General features: G+C 45.6%; 3 protein-coding genes across 4 annotated transcripts; 1 reads left to right on the top strand and 2 right to left on the bottom strand.

The window, feature by feature from the left end:
* Positions 1–70: 70 nt before the first annotated feature.
* Positions 71–6508, bottom strand: cldn10b (claudin 10b). 2 transcript variants are annotated; one of them, XM_087265755.1, is made up of 6 exons: positions 4948–6508; positions 3112–4672; positions 2047–2208; positions 1746–1827; positions 1546–1650; positions 71–1187 (listed from the first exon to the last, which is right to left on the bottom strand). In XM_087265755.1, the coding sequence occupies exons 2-6, from the start codon at positions 3329–3331 to the stop codon at positions 1055–1057; spliced, it is 702 nt and encodes a 233-aa protein (XP_087121881.1). In that variant the 5' UTR covers positions 3332–4672; positions 4948–6508; the 3' UTR covers positions 71–1054. The 2 variants fall into 2 exon arrangements, with proteins under 2 accessions (XP_087121881.1, NP_001018449.2); NM_001020613.2 differs by lacking the exon at positions 4948–6508 and having other exon boundaries at positions 108–1187; positions 3112–3404.
* Positions 6174–14943, bottom strand: rrp1 (ribosomal RNA processing 1). Its single transcript, XM_087267213.1, has 16 exons — positions 14765–14943; positions 14132–14214; positions 13994–14051; positions 13806–13891; positions 13637–13698; positions 13009–13138; positions 12684–12748; positions 12457–12593; positions 12096–12166; positions 11852–11949; positions 11702–11721; positions 11487–11615; positions 10487–11043; positions 8305–8421; positions 7481–7547; positions 6174–6587 (listed from the first exon to the last, which is right to left on the bottom strand). The coding sequence occupies exons 1-16, from the start codon at positions 14886–14888 to the stop codon at positions 6448–6450; spliced, it is 1944 nt and encodes a 647-aa protein (XP_087123339.1). The 5' UTR covers positions 14889–14943; the 3' UTR covers positions 6174–6447.
* Positions 14944–17910: 2967 nt separating this feature from the next.
* On the top strand, positions 17911–20164 carry LOC103911597 (uncharacterized). Its single transcript, XM_087267214.1, has 2 exons — positions 17911–18384; positions 18505–20164. Exons 1-2 carry the CDS (start codon positions 18094–18096, stop codon positions 19873–19875), a joined length of 1662 nt encoding a protein of 553 aa, XP_087123340.1. The 5' UTR covers positions 17911–18093; the 3' UTR covers positions 19876–20164.
* Positions 20165–20560: the final 396 nt, after the last annotated feature.

Below are 20560 nucleotides of genomic sequence, written 5' to 3'. Positions count from 1 at the left end.
CAGAAGCATTAACAGCACACACGCACACGCACACGCACACACACACACACACACACACACACACACAGTCTGCCCAGAGTTTCATGTGTTTAATCATCCAACACTACTTTGAAACACAAAGATGTTTAATGAACTGTTCAGCCAAATGTTCAGAGCTAAAACCTTCAGAAAAAGATATACTTCATGCAAAATTTGCCAGATTTGTGTAGCAATCTGAATGCTCTGTTCCAGAAATGAATCAGTTTGTGGTATTCGTGCCACTTGCAGCAGTTTCACCACTATCGCCATGTTTGTTCATTTACTCACATGAACACGTCATTTTGCATTTGGTGTAATTTCAGTTCTTGAAAAACTTTATTTTACATTGAATATTTTGTCGATTATCTCTCCATTCACACGGGGCTTCAGCGTCAACGCTTGACTGAGGGCGTGCCTGAAATTGGGGCTGAAGCGATCGTCATAGCAGCGTCAGCCAATGAAATTCAGTCAGCAATAGGCCACTGTCTAGCTGGTGTATTTGCATACAGCGATCTGATTGGCTGACGCTTCTGCGCTTGAAAAGTTTAGAAAGTCCGTCTGCAGCGAGCAACGCCTCTGAAGCGGCGCCGACAGATCCACAATGCAGTTGGGCAACGCTTGACGTCAACCATTCAAAGTGAATGGGAAGCGTTGACGCTGACGGCCCGTGTGAATGAGCCGTAAGAAATGTAGGCTGTGTGCACAACTGTGAAACTCTTGATTTTAGCGACACCGCTGGCCATTCAGTGAACTGCACTCCTGCGCCAATAAGAGACTGAACATGACTCGATGCCCAGATGTATTCACAGCCAAATCCCGCTCTATACTACGATCAGAAGTAAAAAATGCAAATTTCCTCAAGTTATAAAACTGTTTGTCATCTACAATAAAAAAGCAAATTAAATGTACAAATTTCTTCCTTTGAGTAGACGAACAGAAGTCTTGTGAGGAGCTCAGGAGTGAGTTACTCTTCACTTCTGCTCAGCGAACTCTTCATAAAAGCTACAGAAGCTCTTGAGATGACGTCCGCTGTGTGTTATACGTAGGCGTTTTTGTCGAAGTGCTGTGGAGTGCTGCTGTATTCTGGAAGAGTCCTCCTGGTGTGGGACGTCTGACTCTGAGGCATCGCTCCCGACATTAGAGACGCGACTCTTCTGTTCGGAGAACTCCTGACAACACAAACATCCGTCATGACCACAGATGAGCAAACAGCAGGAGTTACGAGGAGATGAAGAGTACACCAGAAACCCAGCTCATAGAAGTCATTAACCCCTGTGTGCTGTTGGGTCGTTTTCATCACTCTGGGCTGATTTTGAGGCAGAATTATGCCTTGTGTTTCAGCAAGTGATGATTTCTGCAGACTCATCTGACTTTGACTCTTATTTTGGGAAAATGCTTTAAAATTTTTCTAAAACGCATCTCTAAATAAGTCAATGGGGCACCAACATAACCAAAGAGGAGTCAATCTGAACAACACACAAGGGTCAACTCCATCTGACTGTGACACTAGAGCAGTCAGGCCTTTACTTCTTGCTGCTGCCGTCAGCCATGGACAGGGTGAAGAGCGCTCCTCCGAGCAGACACAGAGTGGATCCAGCCCAGCCGATGAACAGAGCGGCGCCCAGCTCATACCTGACAACACACACACACACACACACACACACACACACACTTCAGCACAGCAGCACTCCCGACACCTTCAGAAGAGAAGAAGAAAACACACGTACTTCTGCGCTACAAACATGGGGTCGAAAAACTCCGAGGTGATCCTGTGAGCGTAGAGCGAGTACGCGGTCAGAGAGCACAGACCTGCGGAGACACCAACAACAACAGACCATCCTGCACAGCACTGTCAGACAGCATGAAGACCCGCTGCACTTCACAACCCAATCAATCTAAATGACTTCATCTCAAACTAAATCCAGCTCAAATGAAGATACAACAACAACAACAACAACAAGCTCTACTCTCAATCATCAGCCGAGTGTCGACTCTTGACATGAGCTCTACTGAGAGCGAGGAACCCACCAGTACAAGCGAAGTTGAATCCAGCAAAGCAGACGACTCTGGCTTTGAACTTGTCCGGGCCGCCGATCTTTGTGCACTTCATCCCGATCAGAGCAAAGATGGAGCCAAAGAAACCCAGACAGACAGCAGTGATCATCAGGCCACGGCACACCTGGATATAACCTGCTCAACACACACACACACACACACACACACACACACACACACACTTCAGTTAGTGCACTGGTGTTATTCAGTGATCAGGCTCCGCTGCTGCTCTGCATTAATGAAGCTTCGCTGATGAGCTCCAACACTTTCTCTGATACCTGCGCTGGAGCAGCAGACGGGTCTCCACACGCCCATCCTGGACAAACATTAGCTCGCTAGTTAACCCACGAAACTACTGAATGATTGGAAAACAGCCTGGAGGGAAATGCATCAGATTTATTGCCCGCAGTGCTAAACATTGACTCATTTCAGGCCGCTGTGTTCACTCTCCTCAGCCATGGAGAGCATTATTCCAGAATAAATCAGCTCAGAGTGATGAAGAGTGTAATGATGCTGAACGAGGAGACGTACAGTGACCACTGCTCTTACTGATGCAGACAGTCCAAGCTCTCCAGTAACAATTTACAATCCCAGTTTACAATATTGCCCGAATCCTGTTTAGCAGAGAAAGTCTTATTTATTACAGCTAGAATAACAGCAGTGTTTAATAGTGTTAAAGCTCAATATTATTCACCCCTTCAGCAATATTAGTGTTGGATTGTCTCCAGAACAAACCACTGTTATACAATGACTTGCCTAATTACCCTAACTTTACCCTAATTACCCTAGTGAAGCCTTTACATGTCACTGTAAGCTGAACACTAGTGTCTTGAAGAATATCTAGTCTAATATGATGTGCTGTCATCATGGAGAAGAGGAAACACATCAGCTATTAGAGCATAAACGGACAGGAATGGCTGTGTAAACGCTCTCAGCTTCACTCATCTTCAGTAGTCAATCATTCCTCAACCCCTGTACACCAGAACCCTTCCTAAATCAGACGTCCAGCTGTAAAGAACCCCGAGCTCAGATACTGACCGTCCAGCGCCAGCATTGAAGGGAAGTCTTTGCAGTTGGAGACGCCGGTGGAGTCGGTCACGCAGGTTTTCCACAGGTTGGACCAGAAGGTGGCTGTGGTGATGACCGTGCCGTCGATCGAAGACACCTTCCAGTAGTCTGTGGGTAAAGTGGAGGAGATCAGCACCCAGCCCGACGTGCAGAGGATGAAGGCCAGGATCTCTCTCGCCATGTTCCTCATTCTCCAGCCTGTGAAGAGCACTAGAGGAGCGGCGGTATTTAATCCAGGGTAGGAGGAGGAACTCTGAACACACACACACACAGCCCTTTATATACACCTACACCACATCTGGACTCTGATTGGCTGTGCTCACTCTCAGGTGTTTGGTTATTGTCAGAAGAATGCACAGTTAAAGTAGTTCCGGCAGGTTTAGAGGGTTTTACAGCTCCATAGCGACAGCAATGTGTGTGTGTTGATGCTTGTGTCAGTCTATGTGGCTCCTGTCTTCATCTAGAACTCCACATCTATAATCCTCTTAGTCTATGCTGACATCATCTTCAGCAGCTCAAACACTCTAATGGCTAATGGACAGACGGCTGCTGCTCACTCAGGCCTGCTGATTATGCTAATGAGATGGAGAGATGGGCACTAGTGGGCGGGGCTTTAACATTCTGATTGACAAGGCAGAATGTCAATCAGTGTTTCTGTATCAAGTCTGATTAGAACAAACACAATTCATTCATGTTGAGCATTAGAGGCTGCTGGAGACACACACACACACACACACACACACACACACACACTACTGTGTCTAAACCTCACGTAAAAAAATAATGAGCATAATAGGTGCCCTTTACAGAATGAGTGTGTTGGTCGAACACTAGCAGCAGAACTCCTCCAGGCCAGTACACACGTCCACAGTGATCTATTAGGGAAATATTCCAGAACTGCAGAGGTCGAGCAGATGAAATGGAAAATTCACCAGTAACACTTCCCTTGTTCCATAACATCCCCAAACGCTTACGACAGAGCAGGACTGTGGTGTATGAAGTGTTCTTATCAGCCGTTTGCTGATCTGAGATCAGCCATGGGGTCTCACTCTCTCTGACGCTGCGGAGTGTGAGTTCTGGATAGGAGATGTTCAGCTGAACGGTCTCTGTGTGTGGCAGAGTTCAGCTCTTAATGATTCCTGGAGTCTGGTTACTCATTCAGGACTATTATTCTGATACTGACCTCAACAGGTCACACTTCTCTGAAGAGCTTCTCACTGCTCTGAGAACAGTTTCACAGATTGTCACAGAAGTATTTCAGCATCATAGTGGAATGTAGATTTACATGCCGGCATGATGAACAGAGCAGCAGGCAGAGACGTGATCAACATTAATATTCATGACTATTTTTAGTCAAAGGCATTACAAATTGAGCAAGTTATCACTTTTCTCTATGAAGAAAAGAGTAAAGCAGCAATTTATACAATTAAATAACAGTGTTTGAGTTACCTTCTTTAAAAGCTTCCTGCTATTTACTTTAATTAGACTCAAAACAGCTGAACTGAAGAGTGTTGAGCTCTGGCTTACATTCCTGCGATGCTGGACATTTCTCATTACTCTGAACACATGAAGACAAGGAAAAGGGGATTATAGTCTAATCACACTCGTTTACTGAGCTAATGAGACTGAAAGCAGCACACACTGCTGGACACTGTCATTCACCTGTAGATACGGCATGTGGAGCTCTGGCTCAGGAAGGTCTCAGAAGATAACACTATTATAACTGAGGGAGCAGCCATTTCTAGTGCTGTCTAAAACTACAGTGGACACAATGAAGTGGACTCGATCAATCCCACAACGCACCACAATAACGAGTACACTCAACAGCTAGTGAACACCCATAACGCACTGTTTATGCACCCAATGAATTTCCTCAGACCACTAGATGGCGTTTAAAGCACACTGCTATTCGTGTGTCTGTCCGGAATAATAAAGAAACCTCTGTGCACATGACCCATACCTCAAGCCTTGGTTTCATTACTAATATATATCAGTCACAGGGTCTGAGCGAGAAGATGAAAATATAATCCATCTGAGGGATTCAGCACACAAACACACATCGCTCCAGTTCACTCACTCCTCCCGGTGGACTACTGTAGGGAATAGTGAATAAGGGTGTATGGGGCGATTTCACACACAGTATATATTATTCAGTCAGAACTATAGAAATAAAGATGAACTGAACTGAGGTTTTGATTCTCTCAACAGAAAAGACTGTGTCCAAAATCACTGACTTCCTCACTATATAGTAGGCGACAAAAACAGTATGTGAGCTGAGTAGTGTGTCTAAACTCACAGTATTGTAAACCGTATGAGAGAAGCGCCCGGATGACCTCCTGCTTCTGGCACGATTCTGTAGCGCTCAGCCAATGAACACTGCGCTATCCCATGATGATGCATGGAGAAGTCATGAAGCCCTGCTGAAAAATCCAGCTTAAACCAGCCTAGGCTGGTTGGCTGGTTTTAGAGGAATTTTGGCCATTTCCAGCCTGGTCTTAGCTGGTCAGGCTGGGAGATGACCAGCTAAAACCAGCTTGATCAGCCTAGCCAAGCTGGGAGTCCAGCCAAAACCAGCTATATCCAGCTTACACCAGGCTAGTCAAGCTGGTTTTAGCTGGATTTGGCTGGTCATTTTCCAGCCTGACCAGCTAAGACCAGCCTGGAAATGGCCAAAACCCTCTAAAACCAGCCTGGTCGACCAGCTAAAACCAGCCAACCAGCCTAGGCTGGTTTAAGCTGGATTTTGCAGCAGGGAGGACAGTGAAGTGACGCCACTGACACGAGCAGCTCAATATTCACAGATTAAATACAAAATGTAAAGCTTCAGCATACAATTAAACATTGTTAATTAGCATTTAAAACATAAAGGGCCTTAAATTTCTCTAAATTGATTTACTTAATGCTTTAAGACCCTGCAGACACCCTTCATATAGAGAACACTGTCCTACTGTGGTAAACTCAGCTCAATGCGGACCCTACTGCAGATTTCATACACAGTGTTGATGAACATGACTGAGATTAGCACACAGGGCTGAAGAACATCTCGGAGGTTTATTCTCACACACTTCAGTTTTTAGTTTACAGACGCTCCGTCCAGAGCACGACTTCCTGTGTTTACATCTCATAATAATCCTCTCTGCTCTCCCATTGGAGGAGGAACTCATGAATATTCAAAACAGTCTGAAAATAAGCCATGCTAAAAATAAAGCAGAACTCTGAGGGCGGGAAAACAGGAGTATAAAATGTGTGTGTGCGCACGCTCTACAGAGCAGACATCACACACACACACACACACACACTCTTTATTCAAAAGAAGTCTGCAGCCGAGGGTCTCTTCATGGCGGAGGGAGACGGTGTCTTCAGCACCCCAGATTTAGGCGTCCGGCTGGGGTCAAAGGGCAGACGGTCGGGACTGAGCAGAGCGCTGCGGTCCGTCTTCCTGAACTCTGTGGAGAAACACTCGTCATCAGATGATGTTCAGCATCATGATGTTCTCCTTTATTTAATCATTCAGAAACATGACCGCAGATGCAGAGCAGAACGCAAATACACTGCACTGCCACTCATATATTTATATATGTGTGTGTGTATATGCATGCATGCACTCACACACAGAGCTCAGCATAAGTGAGTATGTTTATCCATTTCTCAGTCAGTACAGATGATGATTTGTGTATTTAGACAAAACAGTTTTATTAAACACTATATTCAATAACATAAGAGTCTGCTCACTGAACAGCTGCAGGGAGAGAGAGAGAGGGATCAGACATTTACCATCAAAACTGCTATTGGGAAAATTTCATTATAAACTAAAAAAATTCCAATTAAATTCTTGTTTCTCTGGAACTATTTCCTGTTCATCAGGACTGTATTTATTATTTTGTATTTAATATTATAGTAGTTTTTGGACTGTGATCTTAAACATGAAGTCAAACACTGTAATGGTTAATGGACAGACGGCTGCTGCTCACTCAGGGCTGCTGAATATGCTAATGAGATGGAGAGATGGGCACTAGTGGGCGGGGCTTTCCCCCTCTGTGTCAATCACAGTGTTTCTGCAGACTGTATCTCCTGTAATATTCTCTGAACAGGTGTAATTCTATATATTTTATCATTTTCTTAATATAATTTTCTTCTGGAGAAAGTCTGATCTCTTTTAGTTTGGCTGGAATAAAAGCAGTTCTTCATTTTTTTAATTCAATTCTAATGTCCATATTATCAGTCAATATGTTTTAGACAAACCACTGTTATACAATTACCCTAACTGTACCCTGATTACCCTAGTGAAGCCTGTACATGTCTCTGTAAGCTGAACACTGGGGTCTGGTGAAGCACGTACCCACAGTTTTGTTGTTCTTGAGGCCGAACGTGACTTTCTTCCTGTCGGTCTTGGCAGCGGCTGAGATCTGCACACAGGAGAAGAGAATATTACATCATTAGTCAATAAGCTCAGCGGAGGGTGATATAAAGCTGTGTGTGCTGTCAGCCCAGCAGATCTGGGGTCAGTTCTGCAAACCACGCTTAAATGATCCAAGCTGTTTGGCAGATCCTGGATCTGTTCATCTTGATAGCTGATCTCGGCCTAATCTGAATCTTCAAACATGTTGGTGAATCAGATTAAAATCTCTGCAAGAGCTGATCTGAGATCTGTGTGTGTGCTGTGGTCATGATCAGCTCTGCAGTGATTGGCTGACGGTGCAGCAGCAGAATGACATCATCTGATTAATATTCAGTCATCATCAATGTCAGCACAGTTACATTAAGCTCATGGTGGATGCTTTATTTAGTTGTACATTTATAGCGGACTGTCTTCAGGACAGAGTTCAGCTTTCTTCATCCACTGGCGTGAGCAGACCTGCTGTTTAATTAATTTAGCATCAAATAAAAAAGTTGTCTGCAAATCATCAAATCAACCACACATTATCTGTCAAACGCCTGCAGGACTCACTGAAATTATTAATTAAAAAAACAAAACAAGATTGGCCTGTCTATCATCATACAGAACCGGTACTGAAGCTGGCTCGGCTACTAAAGGGATGTGTCTGTGCCTAAAAAAGCCCACAATGCTCTATTAAAGTCATCCTGTAGGCCTACAGACACTGATGAATGAGCTGTGTGTGTGTGTGTGTGTGTGTGTGTGTGTGTGTGTGTGTGTGTGTGTACCCGTGTGTTTTTAAGCCCTTTACAGAAGAGCGGCGCTGGAGCTTTCTTCTGGCTCAGCACAAACTTCTTCTTCATCTTCCGGTCTGTGCTGACAGGAAGTGCTGGATCTTCAGCTTCCTGTAGAGAGAGAGAGAATGCAGGAGTGGAACAGAGCTCTTCCGTGTTCACATGTACAGGAGCCTCAGCTCTCGCTGCTGATCGTGCTGAACATTAATCATAATCATGTAATAAACATCAAGCGAGAAGATCCCGTCCTGTATACTGCAGCTGAGCCGGGCGCTGGATTCTGAAACTAGGCTTGAGAGAATAGATGAGCGGTCTGTTTTCAGCTTTCAGCCGCTGTTAAACTCGTCTTCCTCCAACCAGGAGTTCACAAACGTACAGCTTTATTTTGCGTCTGTTTCGCTCTGTGGTTTTGCTACATGTGGAGAGCGTCACATCTCCTTCCTACGTTTGTCGCGAATCACCTGACATCACCGGGTGGTGTGGATTGAGCACGCCGTTGGTAATCTCAGGGGAAAATCAAAATATTTCTGCTGTTTTGGAGTCAAACTCTTTGGACAACACTTAATGCTGTGTTCACACCAGACGCGTGGATAAATCGCACTATTCGCGCGTAAATAGCCGCGTGAACATTTGAGGTTACTCGCTTCATTCCAGTGTCAAATTCACATCAAAACAGACGCGGATTCGCGTGATGGGCAGGGCTTCTGTCTGCCCCATGACTCTAGCTTCATAGCTAAATGGCATGAAAATAACATGGATTTTATGAGGAAAATAACAGTGTTTATGTGCTTTATGAAGGATGATAAACAGCGTCGATGCGTTTAGGGTCGTGTCTGAGTCCACTACATGCTTTCAGAGGTGCAGCAGCTCTGAGCTCATCAACTCCTCCAGAAACTGAACCTGGATGACGGAGGCTTTCAGCGGCGCTTCTGACTGAGCCCAGCCCAGTGTGATGAACTGTTGTCGGTGAAGGCTGGAGGATTTCCCCCGGAACACCGACAACAGGTTATACGTCACAATCACGCCCCACAAGAGCAAGCTTCTGATTGGTTAACGCAGCGCGAATGTACGCTGAAGTTCAGATTTTCGAACTCGAGAGATTCATGCAAAACGTCAAACACACAAAACGCTCAATTCGCCCCGCGCCATTCGCGCAATTTGCACCGCAGGATGTCTATTCGCGCGTTTGCATTGACTAAACATGTAAATCACTCGCGCTTGACGTGCGTTCCGCATCTGGTGTGAACGCAGCACGAGACCTCCTATAAACAGCATTAAGAGTTTATTATGTTTAAGGGCTTTCATTTCCTCATAATTGATTCATCATCTTTTAATACTTTAAGACCCTGCGACACCCTGCAAATAACAGTACTCAATAATTATTGATGGCGACTGATATGAAGCATCATATCCTGATCAGGTATTTGCAGTTTCGCCCAGCCCTACTGGCAGGGGCGCAACTGCACATTTACTGATGGGTATGCGGCTTCAACTTTTGCGCGCCCCCCTTCAATCCAACTATATTTTATAACAGGCAAGTGATAAAATGTGGAAAATATTTCCATCAATAAATTAAAGATATTTTTTCATAAAGATATCAATATGCTTCAAAAAATACAGTTTCGCAGTTCTGAACACAACTGAAATAGTGTAAAAGGTATAATTACATTAAGCATGTTAAGTCGCAAAGAAATGCATCTCATACCACCCCAAATTTCTTCTCAATTTAATTTTCCCTCACTAAATGATTATATCACCTTGACTAGCCTTGCTTTTGGACTTTTTGTACTACATTTGTCAAAACAAAATGAAAGACATGGGAGTCCTAAAGGGCAAAAGAACGTTGCAATTACGCAATGATTTTTTAATTTAATAAAATACAATATTATACGCGTATAAAATGCTAAATAAACATTTTTAACAAATATATATATATATATATATATGTGTGTGTGTGTGTGTGTATATTATTTGAAACTTTTAATATGGATAATTTCAAAAATAGTTTTGGCACAAAAATGTGTGGCGCCCCTATGCGCCGCATATACTGCATACCCCCTTTTTGCGCCACTGCCTACTGGATATACTGGAATCTGTCTGCTTGAACAGGAGTCACCCAGTCTGCATCTGCCAGCGTGTGAATAAGCGTGTGATCAGCGGTGCTCTGCAGCCTTACCGTGTGTCCGTTCACCAGCGCTGCTGCGGCCCGCTTCTGGCTCAGTTTCTTCTTCTGTGGTTTCTCCGTGGTCAGCGGTGTGTTTGTGATCTGCATCATCATCTTCTTCTTCTGTGGTTTCTGTGTGTGTCCGTTCAGCGGTTTCTGAATATTCTTCTTCTGTGGTTTCTCCGCGGTGGTCTCCTCTATCGGAGCGTCTCCATTGGTGTGTGTGTGCAGACTCTTCTTCCTCCTCTTCATCAGTGTGTGTTGGTCTGCTTCAGCTGGCGTCTGCATCTTCCTCTTCTTCTTCTTCTGTGGTTTCTCTGCAGGAGCTCCTCCATCGTCCTCCATCAGTGCGGGTGTGGTGTGTGTTTCTGAGCGCTGCTGTCCTCCGTCTGCAGTCTCGGTGTGTTGTTGTGTCGTCTTCTTCTTCTTCTTCTGGTCTTCTGCTGGAGTCTGGGGTGCAGTGCAGTTCTCCGGCTCCTCCACACTCTTCAAGCCGCTCTTCTTCTTCTTCTTCCTCCTCTTCTTGTTCTTGGGTTTGTCGTCTGCAGGTGTGCTGGTCTCTGCTTCACCTGTGGACATCAGATCTCCATCAGTCTCCTGACCTGCACTACTGAAGCGGGCATTGTTCGGCTGAGATATAGCTGTGAATATCTACAATATGAGGGGTCAGGAACTCTAGCTAGTGTAAACACAGGTGTAAATGATTAGACATGTGACGCTCTCTGCTGTTTCTGACTGTGTAGCGCCCTCTAGTGTCTGAATATTGCGCAGGTCAGTCGGTCAGCTCTGTGTGTGTGTGTGTGTGTGTGTGTGTGCCTAAATCCCTATAACAGCTCAGAGCAGTGTTCAGCGTCTAGTGTTTGTGTGTTTACTGTTCAGTATCTGTGTATTAATCAGGATAAAGCTCATGCAGAGGGTTGTTTTCTCAGAATAACCCCTTCAGTCTCCTGCATCTGCTGCTGATGAACTGTGTGTGTTATTCTGAGACGCGCACCTGCTGGATGTGGCTGACCTGTGTGTGTGTTCAGCGAGTCCTGCTGTCTGCTGCTGCTCTTCTTCTTCTTCTTCTTCCTCCGTCTGTCATCATCAAACTCATCTTCATCAGACGACACGTCCTCCACCTCATCCTGAGGGAACACACCTGAACACAGACACAGAAACACACAATCACACACTCACATACACACACACACACACATATCTGAGGATGGACTGAACAGGGTTTACCTTCACTCAGGTCCCGGAATCTTCACACATGCAGAGAGAGAAGGAGAACAATCACACCACAAACCCCACACTGATCATCTGCGCTACACTGCTCTTTCAGTATCAATACACACACGCACACACACACACACACACACATGCTGCACTTACACTTTCACAAACTTGTAGATCTGGGAACGATTGAAGCTCGGGATGTTTGAGTGACTGGCAACCTCGAAGAGTCTGTCTGCAACAGCTCCATAGTCAAACTACACAACACACACACACACACACACACACACACACACACACACACATAAGTACATCACACACACATACACATACTCGCACATCAGTACATCACACACACATTTATCAACGTACAGCACCAAACTACACACACACACACACAGACCTGGAGAACAGCTTCATCAGAGCCTTTATCCCCCGCGTCTTCTCCTGGATGTGAAGTGTTCTCCTCAGCATCTGACCAGAGTAAAACACAGAGAGGAGAAAAACATGAATAACTGTGTGTGTGTGTGTGTGTTTCTGCTTCTAAAACCCACAGCAATAACATTAACACACACATGCACACGCACACACACAGCTGAGTGATTAGTCCAGGTGTGATGAACACATAACCCAACAGCAGATTACTCAAGGCAAAAGACAAACACACACTAAACACAGGACACAACGGTGTATTACAGGCGATGCTAATGATGTTGGACTGTAAGTGTGTGTGTGTGTGTGTGTGTGTGTGTGTGTTGAATCACCATTGGTCTGTGTCTCTCCGTCCTGGTCTTCCTCTTCTGTGGTGCTGATCTCCCGCAGCAGGTCCGCGATGGCGAAGGGCACCTGGTCCACGATGGTGCTGAAGATGCTGCTGCCGATGGCCTTCAGCAGGACTCGACTGCGCACAGAGAGAACACAGGAGGTCACACACACATGCGTACACACACAGAGAGAGAGAGAGAGAGAACAACAGAAGAGGACGCTTTACTCTCTAGTTCTGGACATCGTCCGGCAGAAGGGCTCTATCAGGGAAAGGTTCTGCGCCGCAGTAAGCTGGAGACACACACACACACACACACACACACACACACACACACACACACACACACACACACACACACAGCAGAGGTACAACAGCATTAGAAACACAGCAGACGCCCACTCTTTTAAAATAGTGTGTGTAGCTCCATGCCTACCCTGTTAAACATCCAAACACATAGCTGAAGAGTGTGTGTGTGTGTGTGTGTGTGTGTGTGTGTGTGTGTGTGTGTGTGTGTGTGTGTGTGTGTGTGTGTGTGTGTGTGTTTGTGTACCTCTGCGGCTCCGACTGCAGCCAGCTCCGTCATGTAGAGCTCCATGATGTGCATTATGAGTCCTGATGGAGCTGCGCTGGAGCTCTGCAGGAGCTGATCTGAGAACAGTTGGAGGAACTCCTGCAACACACTGCAGCAGGAGACAGGTCAGCACAACACACACACACACTACAGTGATTCAGACCCCCTCTCTCACACACACACTAGTGTTGTCAAACATAGACACAGATGTATGTAAAACACCACAGTGATGCTTCAGCTCAGTGTCAGTACACTGGCTTTACTCTCACACTGCTCAGCAGCAGGGAGACGACCGAATAACAATAATACTCAGACTTTAACACACTTCTGCTTCATCAGAAGATCACACTGAACTGTATTTAGGGTTTTATTTGTCATTTATTGCCTCTAGGACTCGAGCATTAGATGCCGTTTCCCTTTTCACTTGATCTGCACACTTTAATCAGAGCTGAGTTTGCTCCTGCAGGTCTGAGAACAGCATCAAATATCAAAACAACTCAACATAGCAGATCAAGGTGGACATTCCAGCATCAAGACAACATTAACACACACACACACACACACACACACACACACACACACACACACACACACACACACACAGTACCTGGGCTCCCACTCCTGCTTCTTCAGCATCTCAAACATTTGGCGGAAGACGAAGCGCACGAGCTGAAGAACAGGAGAGAGAATTCAGCACCGACACCATCATGTTCAGTCATTACAGGAGATCACACACACACACACACACACACACACACACACACACACACACACACCTGGTAGAATTTGTCCAGTCTCAGTCTGTCGATGCCGTTCCACTCCCTCTTCATGGTCTGCAGGAACGTCTTGAAGAACAGAAACTCTAGAAACACACAGCAGGAGCGGAGAGAGAGAGAGGTATAAGGGGATTACTGCAACACACACATAGAGAGAGAGAGAGAGAGTGTGTGTGTGTTTAACTCACGACTGTCAACGGTGCGAAAGCTGAAGAGCAGCGCTGAGATCTTGGTGGACAGCTCCTCCTGAAACACACACACACAGGTTATGGAGAGCAGAGATTATGAGGGTGTGTGTGTGTGTGTGTGTGTGTGTGTGTGTTTACCTGCAGCAGAGGCAGATCCTGCATCCACAGACAGTAGAAGAGACCCTTCCAGATCTTCAGCAGCTCCTCCTCACTGAAGCCTCCTGTAACACAGCACAACATCACCATCACCATCATCATCACCCTCTTCCTCATTACCACATCTTCATCCTCAGTTTTACACGACATTTATGGATTGAGATGGCACTTTATGGGCTCAGTGCCCTGCTCAAGGGAATCCCCTCAGCTGTGGTAGTGAGGTGGATACTCACCATTACCATCATCACCTTCCTCATCTCCATCAGGCTGATAGGGTGACTACAGCACTGATGATGAACACTACAGTCACAGCAGACACACAACCCTGACTGAGCTCTGGGGGAGTTACTGTGTGTGTCTTCAGAGTGTGTGTGTGTGTGTGTGTGTGTGTGTGTGTGTGTGTCTGAAGTCATTTAGCGTGTCTTCAGTATGTTAGTGTGTGTCTTGCGTGTCTATAAGTGTGTGTGTGTTCATCTAGCGCTCTCTCGCAGCGTACTCTCTGATGGTGTTTTTCGCTGTTATTGGAGTGTGTGTGTGTGTGTGTTCCGCGTGCATGTCAGTGTGTGTTTGTGTGTATGTCAGCGTGTGTGTGTGTGTGTGTGCGCTCCTCTTTACCTGGCGCTCTCTCGGAGCGGATGCGGATGTATTTCCTGAGCTTCAGCAGGGCTTTGCTCCTCACGCTTTTCTCGTTGGCCGCGAGTTTCTGCGCGAATATGACTTCTGCTGCTTGAGTCGCCATTTTTGCTGCTGTGCACGTGCTGCTGCTGCGCGTACACGCGTCCTCGCTCACGCCCGGCGCGCTCTGATGACGCACGCTTCAGCTCGTGCTCAAGAGCGCCGCCAGAGGACAGCAGAGAGAAAGCAGCGGTATTCATAAATACAGGACATACTGGATCCATTCACAGCCATCTCTTCTTAGTTATTAAGTGTAGTCAGTATTAACACTTATCATCACACCGCATAAACAACAGCAGCCCTGATCCGTTACTATTCTAGCTAAAGCTCAGAGGAATATAAATCAGAAGCCGTGTGTGCTGTATTGGTCTGTAAATAATGTACGCTGTATGACCTTTTTTTATTATTCTTTTATTCTTATTAATGAAACTAAATAAAAATGGTAATATTTACTAGCTGAAATAACAGAATTTACATGTCTTGTGTTTCTTCAAAGCAGGGTAGTGTGAATATCATGGTCGGAGGGGGGTCAGCCGTTTCAGTAGTTTGTAAATGAATGTAAATGTGTGTCTCTATTAAACTCCTATTTTACTCTAACAGTGTCCTGTGAATGTGTGTGATGTGTGTCGGTGCTGTACATCTGCAGTTTCAGACTGGTCAATAATAGTTTAACAAATACTGATGGGTGCGATTATGCATTCACAATGAACCGTTATAGGGGTGGTCATGTGTATATTCACACAGTAAACTGTAGGGGAAACCGGAGCACCCAGAGGAAACCCACACCAACACAGGGAGAACATGCAAACTCCACACAGAAACGCCAACTGACCCCGCCGAGGCTCGAACTCAACTGCTGTGAGGCCAGAGTGCTAACCACTGAGCCACTGTGCCGCCTAATATAATTTAATAAATAAAAATTGTGTTGCTTCAACTCATTTTAAATGAACAAGCAGCAAAGGTAAGGTGGATCTGAGTGATGCTTGTATTAATTTAAGCTTTAAGTGCACTAAAGCTCTCAAACCTGCAGTCCTTCATTTTCAGTGTGTTTTGTGAGTATCCAGTGTCAGAATAGGTGCTTATATCTCTCTTGATGTATCTCTGACTCGCTTATTATTTGACTTACACTACAGTAATGTTTTATGACTGTACTAATCAGCCGGTGCTCCTCTTTATGCGTATTTTAGCCACAGATATGATGTTTTACAGTCATGAATACTCCAGCTCAGTCAATGTTGACTCTTGATAGCAGTTAAATGATGTGTTCAGTTGAGTTCCTATCGCTGAGGCTATGAATGGAGCGGTTCAGAAAGATCTCTAAAGCAGCACTCGCCATCAGAACATTGACCTGGGCATTTACATGTGTTCTCCTAATCTTCACGGATGAGTTTCAGCAACGCCTGGAGTCCACTTGGTCTGAATCAGGAGAGCAAATGGACTGGAACACCGTTGTCTTGTTCCTAGTTAAAATATCCAAATATTCTTAAATCATGAAGCATTGTCTAGACGAGTAATGAATATTGTTTTCAGAAATAACAAGTCAAAATAAAGTGAATTTCTGAAGCGGAGTAATCTGCCAACTGGGGGAGCAAAATAATCCTGTGTTTCCATTTGACAAGATTCACTTTCTGACCACACTGTCAGATTACTCTGCTCGCTTTATGAGAAACTCTCTTCATTTTGACTATTAATCTGGGGTTGCCACAGCGGAATGAACTGCCAACTTATCTAGCATATGTTAAACACAGCGGATGCCCTTCAAGGTGCAACTCATCACTGGGAAACATCCATACACACACACACACACACACACACACACACACACACACACACACACACACACACACACTACAGACGATTTAGCTGACCCAGTTCACCTGTACCGCATGTCTTTGGAGTTTTGGGGGAAACCGGAGCACCCGGAGAAAACCCATGCGAACACAGGGAGAACATGCAAACTCCACACAGAAACGCCAACTGACCCAGCCGGGGCTCGAAACAGGACCTCCCGAAGATCTGTTTGAACTATTAACTCAGAACCTTCACTGGGACACAAGGTCACGTAAAACCATGTTTACCCTGCTGTTTTACCCTGGTGAAGAAGAGCAGCAGCTCACATCAGGGCTATATCCAGGACCAACAGTGGAGAACTCTCATGAAAGAAGAAAAGAAGCTGAAACTGAGAGCACTTTACCATTCACACGGACACATTCAACATAATCCCAAACATGAGGAGGAAAAATAATAGAGTTACTACATATAGAGTAGCTGGAGATTCTGTCTGGACGAGTGTCCTGAACTTCAGTAGTGACGGGTGAAGGAGAGACCGGTGATCCTGACACCTGGGAAACAGCTTCCTCTCAGGTGTTCAGTCTAGATTTACTTATGCCTTTATTGTTTTGGAGAGTTCCTCAGGACAGATTGGAGATCTGAGTGTAAATCCTCATTACTGTCTCTCATGATGCAATATAAAGTAGTGACCACACGCTGAAGGAAAACATACAGGCAACCATACAGCACTAACAGTGTGATCAGTACAGCACAATCCCCGAGGGAACTCTACTCGATTAGAGTAATCTGAGCAGTTTTCTCCACTTCACACGGCTCAGTGACAATCATAATGTAATGTGTGTGTATATAGCACATGTGTTGTGTATGGCCTTACACCTAAAGCACTTCACCATCATGAGGGGGTCTCTCTGCACCTCCACCAGTGTGCAGCTCCACTTGGATGATGCTCCGGCAGCCACAGGACAACAGCTCCACTGCTTCACCACACCAGCTATAGGTGGAGTGGAGAGACAGTGATGGAGCTAATTCAGTGGATGGGAGGCCATGATGGATAAGGGCTGATGGAGGGAGTTTGGCCAGGACACCTGGGGTTACTCTCTACCAGAAATGCCATGGGATTATTAATGACCACAGAGAGTCAAGACCTGTTTAACATCTCATTCAAAAGACTTCCACTGACAGTGTAGAGTCCCCTTCACTTTTACTGGGGCATTCAGACTCACACAGATCACAGGTTGAGCGCCCCCTGCAGGCCTCACTAACACCACTAACAGCAACCTAGTGTTCCCCCATCCAGGTACTGGCCAGGCTCTGCTCAGCTTCAGTGAGTAACCAGTCGTGGGCTGCGGGGTGGTGTGGCTGTGGCGGATCATCATGATAAAGTGAAGGCTGATTTCAGTCACACCCTCAGCAGCGTCACTGAGCGTGTGCTTAAAGCTGCTGCGCTGCTGCTGTTTCTGCTTCATAACTCCGTCACCATGTGTGTTCTGGCTCTGTTCACCTGTGTCGCGCTCACAGCGTTCAGTGCTCAGGCGAAGGTGGTCTCTCAGTTTAATGAGTGTCCGCAGTTTTTCTATGAAAGAACAGAACCATCAGGAATGGATCAGAATGCTAAAAAAATCTGTCAGATGCTGGAAAATAATAGAAACTTTTACTTTGCTACGCTGTACTCCACTCATCACAGGATTCCCCTCTACAGCGCATACGTATTCGACCCTCAGTGCTCAGAGATTGCCGGGAGGACAGACGTCTGGTACTTGGAGCCACAGGTAACCGACTTTCATTAGCAGATAAACCAGAGCCTTTCATTAAATTACTGATCTCTAAATGTAAAATATTAAGAATAAAAGAGGCGAGGCGTTAACTAAAGCAAATTATTTCCTCTGTAGATTTCCAGTCCTCAAATAGCGATCGATCACATGGTGCGTCCGAGTGTCCTCAGGGCACAGCTTGACTTAAACACTATTAAAAAATATCAAGCCATCAACCCTGACTACAGCGACACCGGATACGACCGTGGACACCTGAACCCAAACGGCTTCCAATGCAATGAATCCCGAGATGCGACGTTCACCCTGACCAATGCTGCACCGATGGACGCCTGTTTCAACCGTGTCCAGTGGAAGAACTGGGAGGACAAGCTGAAGATGCTTCTACAGCGAGAGCGTGATGGAACGGCGTATATTGTCACAGGTACAGTACCTAATGCCAATTTACGAATACCACAAAGGCCTCAACCTCAGAACTCAAACAGGGTGACGGTGCCCTCTCACATCTGGACGGCGGTCTGTTTTAAACACCAAAGCGATCCCAGAAAGTCATATTCCTTCGCATATATAGGAGATAACCAGCCAGTGAATACCATCACCCTGAAGAGTGTCTCCGCCCTGAACGCCCAGCTCAGTGACCTCTACAGTGACCTCTCAGGGGCGTCCACGTCCATTAAAGTCTTTGTTGATGACTGTTTTGGTGATGATGATAAATTAAAGCAGCTTCAGGCTCACTTCAGTAAACTGATTAATCAGCTGGCTGTTCAACATGGCATGAAGCATTTCCAAATGACCCCTGCCGTGACCAAAACCGCTGGAGCGCTGAAAAGGATGGCCACCTCAAACATCCAAACCACGAAGATCCCCAGAGTGGTGGTCATGACAGTAAAACTAGCCTTCGACACTCAGAGAGATTATTTCATTGTTACAGAGGATCTGAAGCGCTCTGCTGGTGTCGCGTGTCCTATAACTAACACCACAGCAGCGGTAAGGCGCACGGTGCATGATGAACTCAGAAAAAGGCAGACTCGTGAGGCGTCGCGTGAGATTGAATGCATGCTGGTCCCAGATCAGAAGAAGACTGCGGCTGACGGCTCTCTCTGCTCGAGCGTCACAGAAACTAATAACAAGTGTGAATGTACAGTAGGTGGTGAAACCAAGCTCTGCTGCTCCACTCCCTGTCTGTACGTGGACAAGGTCAAAGGCTACCGGTGTTCCTCGGGCCGGCAGCAGATAGACTGCTCCCCGCTGTACTCCTTCATCACAGTTGATGGAGAAAGGTGCAGAGATGACCACCCGTGTGCCACATACAGCTACGGCTACTACTGGTGCTATAAAAGCTCTGGAAGCTGGGGCTACTGCAGTCCTCCGCTGTGGCAGAGCAAAACCCAAACCGGCCAGTACTGCCGCATCAATCATGCCTGTGCCTATTATGGCAAACCATATACATGGTGCTACACTGATGACAAAGGCAGTTACGACTATTGTTGATGACTGCTACTCTGCTCTGAACGGCAAGACCTGCAAACCCGATCACCGCTGTGCCTTCCATGGTGAAAAGTTTCTGTGGTGCAACACCACTGACGGCAGCATGAGAGCTGCACAAACTGCGGTGACTAGTTTTGATTTTACGATGGGTAATTATTGGCCATGATCATGATTGTTCTGCTACTTACTGAAAACAAAAAATGCTGAAATGTGTGTGAAATCAACAGCAGGTGAAAGATGTAAACAATCTTGATGATTTGAAAGAAATTCAATAAAAAACAATTAAGAATTATTGCATTAAATAGCATGCTGTTTTTGTGCTTATGAAGAGTGAGATCAGACATTATGAAGAGTGAGATTACAGCTTATGGAGAGTTTATAAATAGATTATGAACATTCTGCTAATCATACTCTTGACACACTGTAAAGCCTGTACATGTTGCTTACAACAAATCCGGGACATTATTGCATTAAACCCTTTTATACTGGAGATTTTGTCATTTAGCTGAAAACTGAATATAAATCAGATGATGTCCTGTTGCTGTGAAAGCTGCGCTGCGCACTGCTGGTACACCTGTCCTTCATGTCTGTTTGTCTGTGTTTAAGAACGCTGTCTCTGCAGTCATGTGGCTTCTTTCATGGCTGTTTTTCTATCACAACTTGAGTTCATATATATATATATATATAT

This window comes from Danio rerio, chromosome 9, assembly GCF_052040795.2.
Source record: "Danio rerio strain M-AB ecotype USA chromosome 9, GRCz13ab, whole genome shotgun sequence".
NCBI classification, from domain to species: Eukaryota; Metazoa; Chordata; class Actinopteri; order Cypriniformes; family Danionidae; genus Danio; species Danio rerio.
Note: the sequence above shows the minus strand (reverse complement) of the source record. Positions and strands in the feature narration are given on the sequence as shown.